At 36.4% G+C, this 16,202-nt stretch overlaps 1 protein-coding gene across 1 annotated transcript; it reads right to left on the bottom strand.

Annotated features, from left to right (window-relative positions):
• Positions 1 to 1,583: 1,583 nt before the first annotated feature.
• Positions 1,584 to 14,891, bottom strand: LOC113575184 (lipopolysaccharide-induced tumor necrosis factor-alpha factor homolog). The gene is made up of 5 exons (XM_027006540.3): positions 14,745 to 14,891; positions 5,726 to 5,914; positions 4,860 to 4,904; positions 3,227 to 3,374; positions 1,584 to 3,088 (listed from the first exon to the last, which is right to left on the bottom strand). Exons 2-5 carry the CDS (start codon positions 5,907 to 5,909, stop codon positions 2,983 to 2,985), a joined length of 483 nt encoding a protein of 160 aa, XP_026862341.2. The 5' UTR covers positions 5,910 to 5,914; positions 14,745 to 14,891; the 3' UTR covers positions 1,584 to 2,982.
• Between the last annotated feature and the right edge of the window lie 1,311 nt (positions 14,892 to 16,202).

Below are 16,202 nucleotides of genomic sequence, written 5' to 3'. Positions count from 1 at the left end.
AACTTTGTAAAAACGTCCTAACTAAATGACCACAATAATAAAAAAAAACCCTAAACTTTGTAAAACAACAACAAAATAAACATAACAAAAAAAAAACTCTCCAAGAACTTCAGCCAATGCCTTGAAAAAAATATCGGCAGATGCTGATTATCCCAAAACGACATGTAATAGGCAGACCACAATTCTAGGCCGCAAAAAAACTAGAACATTTATGCTGAATCATATGGCAGTGGGCCTCAATATTTCATCTCTCAGTATCTGTGCTCTCAAGTCACCATTGATAAAATGCCCATTGTCCAGATTTGCCTAGCCATACCAAAACCTTCAGTATGACCACCTTATGTACAACATGTAGTTAGCAAAACACGCACCCTCACAACACAATTCACACTACCTACGATCTGCTTGGTATAGTTGAAATCAGGATTGATGTGCAAAAAAGCATGTTTTAATTAAACTGCTGCAAAATGGGAGCAAAACTGAAACAAGTTTTTGTTATTTGTATTTCAGTTCTAAAACATAACCTAAACCCCCTTACATTAGCAGGCAAATGTCCACTTTGGAGCAGAGGGCATTGTGGAGCATTGGTCTCTTCAGGTTCTGCTAATCTGCTTCCCAAAACCTGCCTCCCATCCTCATATTTGGGTGGATCTACCAGCCTAGGCTCTGGATCACTTGGTTCAGTCTACAGAATCCATCACCACATCGCTCTTTCCTTTGTGGCAATCTAATCCTTCTGATTAATTACTAACAACAGCAGCATTGTGTTCTAAACTAGATGAATAGGAAACACTTTTCTCTCTCCTTCTCTCTGTCTCTCTTTCTCTTGCTCTTTACTTTCTCTTTTACTCATTAACAGTCTACCTCCTGCTGTTCTGCCCTTGATCTCTGTCTTATTCTCCCAGCTCTCTGGGTTATGTTGAAGATATAAATTATACTGAACATTTAAGTTGGCAGTAATGCTGTTTTATTGGCAGTGCAAATTCTAATGTTATGATAATTCACCACCAGTTTTCCTCAGGCATCTATATGTTTTCATACAAACAATAATTATGTCATATGTGCACATTTAATACTACTGATTCTTAAAAGATCCAACAAATATCTTTTTACGTTTTACTTGTAAGTTAAACACAGTTAGCTGTTCCTGTTTGTCACAAGTAATCTCCGCTACTGACTTTTCTTACAATAAAAGGCAGTTAATTCGTTTTAACACTTGGCCACTGAAGTGTGACACAGGAAGAAGGCTTACTATTCTTTGATATATGCCCAGGCGTGTGTGCGGCTATGAAAGCTGTAGCTTCCATTTTGCATATTATCGCCCTCTATTGTTGTTCAGTGGGACTGCAAGGCAGGTGCTTTTTGAATTTAAATGCAACACATTTGCAACACATCTGTTCACCAGTATCAAAAGGAAACTATTGTAGTGTTATTAAACAATAGTGCTAACTATATTTCAAACGGAATTATGTCTAATATGTTTCCATTTGCACAGTATTTATGCTGTGGCAAATCAAGCATTGCAATTACATAATTGCGGAACAGTGTTATAGGGACTATTAATGGAAATGGTGTTGCAATAATTTATAAAATGCAGTTTTATTAATATTACTTTACATGCATAAACAAGATCACTGAAAATCAATTTCATTATTCCTCTGAAGCACCTTTGGTAATTTGTTTAAAGTTCAAAGTTATTCAGAAAAATCTTGCAAACATCAGCAGCACTTCATTCTTATCTGTTAACTATGCATGTTGTCACATAAATTGTATTAAATCATAATTTAAATATCTATGTATTAAATAATGTATAATGTATTGTTGAGAGTGAAAAACATTAGACCTTCAGAACAATGGGGTAATTTATCCTTTGCTAATTTTTACATTTGATTTTGCTTTATATAATCTTCAAAACTTTACTCGTGACCCTCTTTATCCATGTTTAGAGTGTTCTACCCAGTTTGCAAGTGTTACATGTGTCATTCCTAAATATGCTTCATCATGCTTAATGTCATTGTCATGTTAATTTTTTATTTTTTTTTGCAAGTTGTATGTTTTTGTAAGTGTTTTGCGAGTCAAACCCTTAAAATAGTTAAACTCATGAATTTGTTAAGGTACAGCCACAGTGACGCCTTTAGTCAGTTCCTCTAACAAATGCTAATTTATAATGTATAGTGTTATATAACTCCATTCCATTAGCAAGACATTGTCGAAGCACATTATAGCCAGGTAATCATATTTAATTAGGTGATTTAATTTAATAATCTGATAATCATCGGTGTTTCAGTGGAATCTCTTCTCTTGCATTTTAAGTTAATAAAAATGAGTGAACATTAACAACAACAACAACAACAGAAATCATAGGTCTCGAAAATGTGTAAAAAAAAAAGTTTCACTAAAATCATAATAATAATCATATATACAATACAATGTAAGACTTTACATGTTACATGTTTTTGTTAGCAAGCTAATTCATTTCAAGGTGGTAAAAACAATATGATTTTCTATAACTTCTGTTGTCTCTGTTGAAAATAGTGTATTACTAATTTCGGTTCCATTGAAAAGACCTAAACCAATGTATTTATTTAGATTAACATCATGTGTGCATCATTATGAGGTCCATAGCACAGACGTTCAAGGGTAAGTTGTTACACAAGCGCAATTGGTACTCAGAAGACTAGTTAGAAGGAGTACAATGCAGCTACACTTTAGAGAGCTGAATCCATATGCTACAGACTAGGCTTAGATAAGCAGTGATATATCCTTCCCTCATAGTATATATCCTAGAAATGTCTTATTTATATTGATATATATGTTTCTGATATGTTTTTAAAATAAATCACTTATTAAGATGCAATTAGTCCCTGCATATCTACTATAGAAAGAAAATTACATATACTAATTAGATGGCAGTGAAAGAGTTAGAGTATTGCAGCAAGAGAAGTATAGCAAGAGTATTACAAGAAAGTTTCAACTAGTGTATTACATCCGCTTATGGATATAAATAACATTGTTGCAATATTGGCAGTGATGCTCCACATCCTTACACGAATCCACACAGAATGGGATTAGACAACATGGCCAGCACCTACACAAGAGACAAACCATGAGACAATGAAGAAATATTAAAACCCTGCCAGGTACTTTTGTTATGGTTTTGTTAATCTGTTTTTCCTGTATATGTGTATTAGGTTGTATACAGCAAATGCTTTGCATGGATTCTTACCCAATAATGGCAAGCCCACCGCATATGAGCCATGTAAGGAGTCCTGTGTTATGCACTGTCCTTGTGATCACCTCCTGTTGACAATGGGGACATCTAGTCTGTCCAGGCACATCACGCAGATTAGGAACAATCACGACTGTTGTTACAGCTGAAATTCACAAGATGAGTGCATGAGCCTCTCTCTCTCTCAGTACATACATACACATCTATGCACAAACCAATATGTGGCCTATTAAATATATTGTTAAGCTATATCATAAAAAAATGCTAATTCTATTATTGCTATAACTAGTCTTCATTTTCATTACACATTATTAATAATATCAAAGACATGAAATAATGTCTATGATAATACTATTCATTTCATGAATATTATTATATGAACTACTATAATTTCCAGAATGCATTTTGTTTTCACTTGAAGCTGGTATTATTACTAAATTATCAGACTGCAGAGTGAGTGAGTTTAGATCTTCTGCTTAAATTAGACATGCAGAGTTCTTAATGCAAAGTTCTGAATGTCTGGGCAAATACGACTAGCTCATCTTGCTGTGCATCACTGAGACCCTCCACCCCCCACATCCCATCCCATCGTGTGACACAGCATCCTACTCCCTTGTGCAATGTGGAACATGAAATTACCAGAGTAAACATGGTGAAATATGTTGCAAAACTACCAGTGTTTTGTAGTAAAGATCTACAAAATCTGCCTAGAAAATTTGCACTACCTTTTACATTCACAAGTACGCCAAAGTCAATCCACAGTTTCAAAGGCATTTAACATTTCAGAACATATTCAAATAGTTTCAGGCTTTCCCACCTCATCTTAATTTTAGGCTCTTCCAAACTGTTCCAGTACAACAGCACTGAAACACCAGTGAGACTTGTTTATGAATGCAGTATGGCCCTTGTGGTATCATTCATTGTTCAAAAATTCAGTGTTCAAAAATAACTGCTCATGCAACAGACAGTTATCACTAAAGGGGTCCTGATAAAAATGGAATTATGGAAACAACAAAATCCTCATAAACAAAGTAATTGATTACGTGGATAAAAGTAACTCTATTTTTTTATTGTATACTTGTAGAGTTCCTTTGGATCCTTTTGAATGTCTTCCATATTGGGTCTTTTTAAATGATAAAAGATGACTGTGGCTAGATTATGTGCAATTTCAAAAGCTTTAAATTGTATATACCTAACATATAAAATGACACTGTACATTAAAAATACTGGTAGATGAGTTAAAAACATGTTTTTTCATGAGTGGATTCCTGTCAGTAATTGACATCACAAGCATGCTATTATTATAATTTCTACTGAATGAAAGAATGGTTGATATATTCAGGTACCACAGACAATAATTTCAATACATCTTCCCACACTTAGGAAAGACTTTAAAAAACACCTTTATGTTAATGTGTAAATGTTAGAGCAAGGAGGTGGAGAGTTGAGAATATATAGGATGTTAGCTAGGAGGAAGCGGTTTCAGGTGTGATTCTCTGATAAGTTAAAGTTCTGGTCAATGACTGAATTGGTTGTGCTTTGTATAAGCTTACTGAATTGAAGCAGAGTTAAAACCCAAATCTTGGTGCTACTTTTGAAATGGGAAGGTTTGGTTGTTGGTACAACTTACTGTTAGCTACAGGAACGTCTCCAGGATGTAGAACAAGAGGTGGACCTTCAGAGGAAATAAATACATTTTAAAATAGCATTTCATAAATTTAAACAATGTTTTATGCTAATTTCCTGCAATGTTATTATGCTGTACAAAATAACTTGGTGACTTCACTGAAAGAAACTCATGTATGAGAAAGAAATGTGTCGGCATGTGTCACATTTCCTGTCATGCCCCTGTTATGCCGCAACATAATTAACCACAGTGTATTCAGTGTACTATACGCCATGTTGTTCTGATAACAATTCTGATTCCTTTTTCATTGTTTGCTTGTGTAGATATTTCCTTGCTCATGAGTGCTTTTGGCTTTTGACCTTGAGCATTTTTTTATTTTGTTGGACTTTGCTAATGTACAATAAACTCTGCAGAACCCACTTCACTAATCTTTGGGTTTTAAATTCAGATCCCCATAGTCAAATTCAGATCCCCCAGTCAAGTATACCTACCATGTTACTGATCTAAAATAAATTTTAGATTAAAGCTGAGTTTAAAATTATGAGGATTCATTTGTGAAATTAAATGTTTATAATGAAATATTTTGGATAGCACAAGCAACATTTCACACCTAAAAAGTTCTCAAGAGCTGTTTTTTTTTTGTTGTTGTATGCTTTTGCTTACACCTCTGTTGGCTGGTTTAAGCGTTGTTCTGATAACATCATTCATTAGTTATGTTAGTCCAACGTAATTGTCATACAATATCTATATTGAGTAAGTTGGTATTGGTCAGTTTCCATATAAATGGGCTACTGGAACCCCCTTGCTTATAGCTTTAAAATCAGTAAAAAGCTTTCCTGTTTTGATTGAGTTTGAATGATGTACCTCACCTTGATACATTGCTGGATTGCCTGGTTGAGGGGGAGGTCCAGGGTATGCAGGGATCCCAGCAGTAGGAGGGTACTGGACTGGAGGGTAACCAGGCTGGACCCCCGGGTATATTCCTCCATAATTAGCTGGAGGTCCTGGGTAAGGTGGGGCATCTTCCTTGGGGACTTCACCACCCTTATCCATGTTCACTGGTGATTATGAGAGAAATAAATATATCACAAGTGACAACAGACCACTGTAAATGATTCTGTGCATTGCATTTTTTACTGTTATTATCATACTAATACAGTAAGGGGAAATGCATTGAAGAATAACTGTCTTTTGTTTATAGAGGAGTAACTCTACTTAACTTTTAACAGCAGAAACAAACAGTTTCAATTTTATGTTTAAAGAGTCCAGTTTCAATTTGTTTATTCTCCATTTGTGGTGTAATGCACTAACCATGTTACATGAAAAGAAAGCAGTTTCAGCCATGATCATACTAATGATAATGTTATAGATATTACTTTTAATTACATAATAAAATACTTCTGTAAGTTACTTTGGATAAGAGGGTTGGCCACAGAGTGTAAATATAAATGTTATTAAATTACGTTATTAATATTATTTCCTATTGTGTTGGCAGTAAACATGGAGGATGGAGCAAGTTTGGGTCAGGAATGTCTTTGCTCCATACAAGCAGATGTCACGGTTGCCCCTTCCCTGGTGTCGCAGTTCCCATGGTGATACCTAGCCATGTGTTCTTTTGTTTTTGGTTCTGATCTTGTTCCAACCCTTGTTTTGGTTTTCTCTGCTCTGGATTTGTTCCACCTGTGTTTGCTTTGTTACCCCTCCCTTATGTAATCTGCCCCAGGTATTTCCTGTTGGTGCTCTGTATATTTATAGTCTTTGTTTCTACATTACCTTTGTCCGTTATTGTCACTATCACTGTCGCTGTCAGAATATCATGTTGCCTTGTACTCTATGTTTCCATGCCACATCTTTCAGTTTGGTAGCCACGTTCTTTGGTTTACCTTCCTTGTGTCATATATTTGCTTTATTTTGGTTATGTTAGCTTCCCTGTTTGTTTTGCTTATTTCTGTTGTTCAGCAGCCGCCCAGGCTCCCATTGCAGAAGATGGTACCCAGGCTTGTCTCCCCTTCTTATCAGAGAGCACTCAGCCTGCACCCAGATCCTCAGTGGGTGCTCAGACCCTGCCCAGTCCGCCAGAGGGCACTCCTCATGTATCTGTCTCTCAAGTGCAAACAGTTTCTGTGAACACAGCCTCTGCAGTGCTCTGCCCGCAGGGACACTCCACCTGCAGGGTTCCTCCTCTGCTGTGCCTCCTGCCCCAAAATGCACAGCCTCCGGACATGCCGGACTCACCACCATACCTCTGGACCTGTCAAAACCAATTCCAGTTTCACCCCGCAGCTCTCCCATGTCATCTTCAGGCTCGTCCCTGTGGCTGCTGCATCAGTCTTCCCATCACCCACTGTGACTTCCTGTGGCTCTTTATCTACCCATGTGTTTTTTCTTCCTCCCATTCCTTATAACTTTTTTGGTCCCTGTTATTGTGTCTATTCCTGTGCCTGTTATTGTTACCCTCTCAGTCCCTATATCTACCTTTGTGATGGTCCCCGAACCTGTGACAATCTTTGTTCCTGTGCCCATGCCTATTGTCCTTTAGTTCATTGTCCAATACTCTGCAATCCAACGTCCCGTGTCTGCTCCTCCTGTGCTGGCTGTCGTCTGTTCCAAGTCTTGTCTTTGTTTTTTGTGTGTGTTTTTTTTTTAACTCATCAGTAGCTGCATGTTAAAGTGGGGAGGTTCTGTTACAGTTGCCCCTTCCCTGGTGTCATGTTTCCCACAGCAATGTCTAGCCATGCGTTCTTTGTTTTGGTTCTGTTCTTGTTTCGGTCTTCCCCACCCTTGATTTGTTCTACCTGTGTTTGCGTTGTTACCCCTCCCTTGTGCCATCTGCCCCAGATGTTTCCTGATGTTGTTCTGCATTTATAGTCTTTGTTTCTGCATTACCTTTGTCAATTTTTGTCACCATCACTGTCATTGTCAGAATATTATGTTGCATGTTGCCTTGTCTAGTGTTTCCATGGCACCTCTTTTGGTTTGTTAGCTAAGTTCTTTGGTTTAGCTTTTGTACTCATTTCTTGTTTTGGTTTGCCTTCATGTTCCCTCCTTCCTCATGTTTCTTGTTTAGTTATGTTAGCTTCTCTGTTTGTTTTGGTTATTATAACAGATTTCCATTGTTATTAAACTCCTCGTTGCACATGCATCTTGCCGCTCACCTTGTCACTGCATGAGTATTACAGCAGGGAACGCAGAAAAGGGAACGCAAACAACAAATACACAGTGAACAAGCAGCTGGCAAGGATTTCTACAGAAGACTCAGACCCCAAACTAGAAAAAAAGGGCACAGTGGGCATGGTCCTACATCTGCTTCCCTGGCACATTGTGACACCTATTTTGTCTGAAAGTCCGTGCTGAACAACTGGCACATGCCTTCAAATTCCTTCCTTCTCCAAATGCTACACATTGATATCTGCCCCTAAAAAACCATCACAAGACTAAATGACTACAGACCTTTATCTGTCTGTCAAAGTTCTGAAGATCTGAGATGACACCACGGTCACTGGTCTCATTCATTCCCACTATCCAGCACACAACAGTAGCAGCTGTGCAGCCCTTCAAATTTCTGGGGAGCTACAAACAAGTACCACAGCTACATTAAGTCCATTGCAAAACTCCTCTCATTCATCACCTGTTCCAACTTTGTTAAGTTGCAAATTGTTACATTCACAATGTAGGTATAGGGGTAGTTTGACGTGATGTTTTATTTGCTTGTAATGTTTGTGGAACTTTGTATATTTGAAACACAACCAACATTTTCACTTTTTTTTTACTCACTCGTCTACTCACTTGCCAGTTCTAATGTTTCTTTTTGAAGTAACCAGAGAATGGGAAGTTCTGCATTTTACTTATCTAGGGGAAGTCACATAACAATAGGTACCACTTCACTGAAACAGAAGTGTAAGTATTTGGAAACCTTAAAATAATTAAATAACGGTTCTTAAATAAAGTGACTATCAGTCTTTCAAAACAATACATTTTAGTTGAAAAAAATCAGTGTCCAGTTATTATGTTTATGAAGGTATGATATAGCAATTGAAGTCATTTCACACTTTGATCTAGTTTCATAGCAGAAAGGGGGAGGGACAAGACCAGCAGTTTAGTTGCTTATTACACATGAAAAAGCATACAGGTCCAAAGGTCACTGCAGGTGTGGTATCTCTAAAGTAAATGTGTCAAGAATGAAAGTTTAATGAAACTCTAGACAGAACCATGTACTGTCTTGTATGATTTGTTTTTGTTTCTAATAAATCCCTATTTTAATCTTGATACTGTTTGGGGTTCTACTGATATTCAATTTCTTCTGTTTAAGAAAGGAAACATGTGGACCAAGCCAAATCTGATGATGTGTTGTTGTACAAGATACTGGTGTAACAGTAAGAGTTTTGCCAGAATCTTCTGCAGCTTCTCTCCACACGTCATCCGTACTGACCTTTATCACCCATACACCTCTTCACCTGAGGCTTTAGTCACTTACCACAATAGCCCATTGTGTCTCTGCACCATACACACCCATTACTAAGTAAATTTATTTCCGGCTTGGTCATTTATTAGTATTTCTGCTGCTATTTGGGATGGATTACTATAACATTCACAATGTGATACTGCTGCTAAGGTTCATGACTCACATACCTTTCTGTTCTATCTGCCTTAACTTTATGTATTTTGTTTTGAATTCATTGTACAGAATTCTGAGTCCAGTTATACAGTGTATATTTATTGTTCTATACCGTAGTGAACCCCTCATTGCACTATATGCAATATTTGTGCATAGTGTCCTGTTCAACAATTTGTCTTTTATATATTATAAAGAAATATATATTTTCATTATATGCCATTTTATTCCACCATGTAATTTGTATATGTTTAAGATGACAATAAAGTCCTACTTGATTTTACATTGGAAAACTAAGACCTGTTTTGCTTGTTTGTGTGTGTAAATTCAGTAAACCATGCATCAACATCAGATTATCAATACAGTTTAAAGCCACAGAAAGTGCTGAACTGCAACACATAAGGCACTGTGGTTATTTTGTTTTCATTCTAGAGCCTGACAGTTGCACTGCCTAAAGTTTTTTTTTTTCTTTTAAAGTCTGTATATAGAATGAGAATTAGATCTTTGTAATGTTAGCTGTTTGTAGTGCAAGCTGTTTGTTCATAGTGCTAGCTGCTTAAACTATATGAAGGAACTTAATGTTTATAGCAAAGACAAGAGCATAATTTTATGATTTCCACATCCATAGGCCTAATCAAATTCATTAATCTACAGTTGTTATTGTCAGTTTTGTATGTTCATGTTTTTACATTACACTGAATGGCCATTTTAGTATAGACACCTGCCATTTCACAAATGGAGAGTGTCACAAAATCAGGTGGGCAAGTTTCCATGGATCAATTTCAGTGTACAAAAATTGAGAGACATGGGCGAGTTGGGGCCAGTATTTGAAAGCCTGCCAATCTAGTGGGGTTTTCTTGTGTAATGGTGTCGAGAATATACTGATTGGTGTGATCAAAGAAAAAAATCTAGCAAAAGGGGATCCTGTGGATGTAAACAACTTGTTGACAAAAGGGGCTAGAGGAAGATGTCTAAAATCACTCATATGAATAGCCAGTGCACTGTTCCAGCAAATTCCAGATGAATACAAGGCTAGTGCTTCAACTTATATGTTCAAACACACAGCTTCTTTTTCCTTAGCATTGATGGCCTACAGTAGACAAACAGTTTGAGTGCCACTGTTGGGCAAGACTCCAGTGAGCAAAGAGTGCAAAAATTAGATCAGTGGGTAGTGCATAAACATTGCTTGGTCAGATGAATTCAGATTTCTGTTGTTCCATGCTGATGGGGAGGTACGAATTTGGAGCAAGCAGCATGAATTGATGAGACCTTCCTTTCTGGTGAGAGGGAATGTTTTCTTTGCACACCCTGGGTCCCCTGATACCTGTGGATGGTCATAAGGACAGAAGGGACCAAGTTTGTCCCTTCATGGCAGCTGTTTACCCTATGGCAGAAGGACACTTTCAGCAGTACAAAGCACCATTCCACAAGGGTCATATACTCATGGCTTGGTTCCAGGAACATGACAATGAGTTTTCCTTTCTTCCCTGGCCTTCATAGTACTCAGATCTTAATCCTATAGAGCATCCCTGGCATGAGATCAAAAGGGCTGTTCAGAGCATGTCAGTACCTCCTTAAATTTGCAGCAACTGCAAGAACTGTCTACATGGGCCTAGAATCTTGGAGAACAATTTCAACTCCTAATGGAATCCATGTTACAATGAATTGCTGAGGTTCTGAAGGCTAAAGCAGGTCCAATGTGCCACTAGATGTGTGTCTCTAATAAAGTGGTCATTTACTGTATATTCATATTGTTATTATACATCATAATTTAAGTATTAGCAACTTTCTTACAATTTTTTTTATAAATGATTATTTATGCTCCAAAGCACAGAATAATTATTTCAGAGTTTTAACAGTGTTGTTTTGATGAATGAATAAATATTAGCTATGCTGTAATTATTCTACCCTTGTTTCTATGAGTTAAATCTGTCCAGTGAAAGCTAAAACACCTGACAATAAACTGTTATCATCAATAATTAAAACTATAGACCAAATATGTCCATCTAACTGAACAAGTTAATGTCAGTACCAAACATGATAATGCCCATCTATTTTCCTAACTTGGAGCCTTGCTCTTATGAATGCTCCCCAACTGGCTGTGATTTGGAATTTCCAGAGAGATAAGAACAACATCGTGTTAACACCCAACATTTCAAACCCAGTGGATGGGTCAGTAATGACTCAACTGGGCTGACCCGAAAATATGTTTGCAAATCCACAGTTACCAAATAGTTTACCTATACATCAGGTTCTATGAGTTTCAGCTTCAAACCTAAAACTACTCATGCAAAATGTAAACCCATGAATTGAAATGTAAAATATCAAATGTGTGAATAATTATTCAAAAATGTCACATGAGAAGCATGCATATGAAATTTCTTATACAAGTTAGCATGTCTACAAGCTACAATCGTACATACTAGATTTGGTTTTTGAATAATATTAAATAATAAAATTCAGTTTTGGCATTTCATTCACCCATTCTTTTGACAGGACATTACTTTTAAAGATATGAGTAACAGAAGGCAAGAGTTAACACTTTTCATATTGAGTTGTATCTAAAATGCTTAACATAGGAGACATTAAGAGTTTATATGATGGGAATGTACCCTACAAACTATGAAATACAAAACAAAAAAGACCCAATGCAATATATATGCCAACCTAAACAAATTAATTTTTAACTGGATATACTTGATATTTTCTGAACACTATTCTGGAGTTAACGAATTATATAAGAAAAGATTTGCAAGCAATCATACAGATTACCAGTAAGCCTACCTCAACTGTTTAAAGTGGTCAGGATGGGCTGTAGTTCTTCCAGAGGGCAGTAATGCTGAATCATTAAAGGCTTTTAGTATCATTAGCAAGACATTAGGAAGAACGAAATATCAATCAAGGTCTTGGATAAATTGGCAAACTTATTTTTAGTAGATTTATTACCCCCCATCAATATTTCTGTTTTATCAAACAATTTCCAAAGAGATTTTAGAGACTGTTAGTACCACAGAAGGACAGGGGTTACAGAATACAGAGTGCAAATAAAAGAAATTAAACACTACTACTGTTCTGCCTAGGAGTGGGTGTTTCTCAAAGATCAGTACACTTCATGTAGGAATTACAAAGATCCCTATGGAAACAGCAGGCATCCCTTGCACTTCATATCATTTAAAAGAAGAAAGATTGTGCATTCTGAAGTTTGATAAAGACCACCTGGAAGTTTCACATTACTAATGGCTACTGGAGTGATGTTCTGTGGGCCAAGGAGATGAAAGTTGACCTTTTTGGTAAATGTATTTAGCATTACACTCAGAGACATATTTAGGTCCCCCATGAGGCTGAAATTTTTTGCCACATTACAAAATTAACAAAAAAGAAAGAGCAGCGAACATGTTAATGACCTGAAGCATGCAGGAAATTCCATCAGTAAATGATCTAAAGCAAGCTGGAAATTCAAGCAGGAAATTCCACAATTACATTTAAATGGAAACAATTCTATATAGAGGAATGTGCAGAAATACCTTTAACTACTGTTCAGGACAGATCAGCAGCAATAGAAATTTGTTTTTGTTCAAAATTACAGCCAATAAAGTAAATAACACTATACACAGGATGCATCCCATTATAAATGGCCTCGTTTGATAAACCATTTGTTCAAGAAAGGTATGTCAATATAAAACTTGATGTATATTTTTTTGTAAATATGAAAAAAATAATTGCAATGTAAATAATGACAAGATCATTGAAAGGATAAAGTTTGAGTGTCCTAGTTTAAGTAAAGTAGAGTTTGTACGTCTTTACTTAAGCTTTAGGTTTATATTCACATCTCTCTCATCCCTGTCAGACAACATTCATCTTAAAGCAAGCTGCTTCTTACAGTGCAAATGGACACCATATCCTTAATAGGTGATATTCAAATCCATCATCTTAATCTGGAATGGATTTTCCATTACTAAGTTTTTTGGTGACAGTTTGTTATGTATGAACCCTGAAATGAAGTGACATGCAAAAAGGTAAACATATGTTACTTCCCTGATGTTCACATTAGGACTCTGCGGATTCAACGGATTTTTAAAAAAAAGATAAGCAGGAAAAATTATTTTCGAGTTATTTTAGTCAGGTTTTCATTTACAGTCATTTTTAGCCATAAGCAGTAATATCTTAATACTAAGCCACAATGAAATCAATCATACTGTTACCAGAATGTTCTCCTCGATACTATTGAAATATACTCGGATATGCACTGAATGGACATGTATGTATGCATATGAGAAGAAAATGTGTTGTTTGATGCCAAAACCATTAAGTGAGTTTTATTATTTATTTACTTATTTATTTTTGCAAACAGTTAGTTAGTATGCAGAACTATATACACCCCCCCCCCCCCCCCCAGGAAATTGTGGTGAATATGGAAGAATCATGAATTGCCTGAGATTGGTACTTCTACAAGCCTAAGCACAAGATATGTGTAGAGGTTAGCCTTAGTAGAGCACTGCAGTTAATGTTGGTAAAGAATTATACAAAAACGACATAAGAGAAAATTACTCATCTGGGATTTCTAAAATCATGTGAGTGTATGATCAACTCTAAGTATGAAGAAGCATCATCTAGTTTCTATGCTAAGCTTGTGGAGGAATAAGAACTTCCCCAACATTGTACATATTCAAACTGAGACTGTAAACCTATTTGATTCAGTTTTTAGTTAGGTCTAAGATAATGGTTCTAGCCATTGCACTGTTATCTTCTATGTTAGATCAGCCAACAATTACCCACTACTTTATTTTATGCAATTTTTACTTTTTTAAACTAAATTTAATTTATTTAATTTAAATCTTTATTTAAACACACACGCACACACACAGTGGGTGTACATAAGATTATTCTGTAACCTAACACTTCTTATTTTCAAAGAATTTACAGAACTATTTATTAGTCTGGTCTTTAGAAATTTTGGTAGTGATATTAACATCACTATAATAGTTATAAAATTAACATTTTAATATTTGCAGTTGCCTGAACAAATAGCAATGCTTTCTCCAAAATTCCCATGTGAGTAACACTAATGGTTTAAACAGGTCATTGAAAACAGACAGTATAAAAGAATGATTATCATTCTTCTATTCTTAGGGTCTCCATCTTGTTTCTGCCTATTTGATGTTAAAAAACCTGTTTTGGTTTGCCTTTTACATACTACAGCAGGACAAACAAACATGAAGACATCTCCTTTTCAACCTTCTATGACACAAAGATTGTCTGGCTGGAAGTCCACTTACCTCAGGGGAAGAACGGTGGATGAGATAACTAAATTCAGATCTGGTACTCCACAGAGAACAATATACAAAGTGGTTTTGAGCTGTAAGCTTTAACCATAAAAAGTGGGTGGAGAGCCAATGAGGAAGTGCATTGCATTAGCTTTGCACTCCACAGCCATTGCGAGCAATACAGGAAGTAGAAAAGTGCAAAGATGGCATGGAAATTCTTACTAATTTTGAAAACACAGGAGAAAAGAACAATGAAATAAATAAATAATTAAGAAAAAACATCAAAAAAAGGGAAAAAATGTCTGAAACAGTGTGGAAAGTAGCAGAAGTTGGAACTTGTGTTTGGTGTATAAAATATTTGGGAAAAGTCCTAGATTGCAAATATTTGGTGCCCACTAGAAGGCACCCTTCGACATCATCTGTTTACTTCTTTGTTTTAGTTTATTTATTTGATGATAATTTCGTCAGGGACCATGTGCAACAGCATTATCTGAAATAAGTAAAAGTTCTTTGCACCCGATTTAGTTCTAAGCTGGTTTCTGTCACACTCCAGTCCTCTACTTTAACCGTTCTGTCCTCCTGACCCCCCGACCCTGCCCCTGTCCCCCAGCATCAGTTCTCTATTACACGCTCTCTTTAAGACGTCTGTGAACCATTGCGAAGTCTCTTGTCTAAACTTCAGTTACGGGACATTGTTTCCTATGTTCCTCTGGAGTGTCCACTCTTTTATATTTTCCTCTTGTGTTTTGGTAAGAGCCTGCCTATCTCTTGTAGTCTGTTTGTTTGTTGAACAGCCTAGGACTGCCTGACTCTGAATCCTGTCTATTCCAATAAACCTGTATGCTACTGTATGCAGCCTCTCTCTTTTATGTGTGAAAGTTTCTATCTGCAGTTCCTGGAGGAAAACAAAAAAATAAAAAGCACCAAACAAAATAAGCACAGATGCAGATACAATACAGGTTACCATAAAATCACACAACAACCATACTCCAAACCCTAAATGAATAACCCGCTCGCCCCCTTTTCTCCCTCCACCTATCACTGATTCATTCATTAACTCACATTCAAAATAACACTCACCGTTCACACACAAACACATGCACACATACACACACCAAGACTAGCCCCTGCATTCTATCCCCCAAGCCCCACTAATATAGACAAAAGCACACACACACACACACACACACACACACACACACACACACACACACACACAAAGTCCAATTATGCTTTCTTTTTCATATATAGTTGAAAATTAAAGGTGTGTTAAGTTCTTTTCCATTACTGTAACATCTAGATAAATTTAAAGTCATAAAAAAATATAAAGAAGCAACTTGTGTTTTCAAATTAATACTTAATCATGAACTTTAAAAGCTCTTATTAGAATAAATGAGTTCAATGTAATGTAGTCCACATTACATTTCAAAATCATCTTCTGATTCTGTTCCGCCTCGTGTTCTGCCACTG

This window comes from Electrophorus electricus, chromosome 3 (genome assembly GCF_041902795.1).
Source record: "Electrophorus electricus isolate QZ-2024a chromosome 3, ASM4190279v1, whole genome shotgun sequence".
NCBI lineage: Eukaryota > Metazoa > Chordata > Actinopteri > Gymnotiformes > Gymnotidae > Electrophorus > Electrophorus electricus.
Note: the sequence above shows the minus strand (reverse complement) of the source record. Positions and strands in the feature narration are given on the sequence as shown.

Excerpts from the sequence above, each read along its gene's own strand:
- LOC113575184 (XM_027006540.3), bottom strand. The coding sequence starts at position 5,909 with ATGGATAAGGGTGGTGAAGTCCCCAAGGAAGATGCCCCACCTTACCCA. Across the intron at positions 4,905-5,725 it reads CAATCCAGCAATGTATCAAG|GTCCACCTCTTGTTCTACAT; the intron begins GTGAGGTACATC and ends TTTCCTCTGAAG. Across the intron at positions 3,089-3,226 it reads GGTGGGCTTGCCATTATTGG|GTGCTGGCCATGTTGTCTAA; the intron begins GTAAGAATCCAT and ends TCTCTTGTGTAG.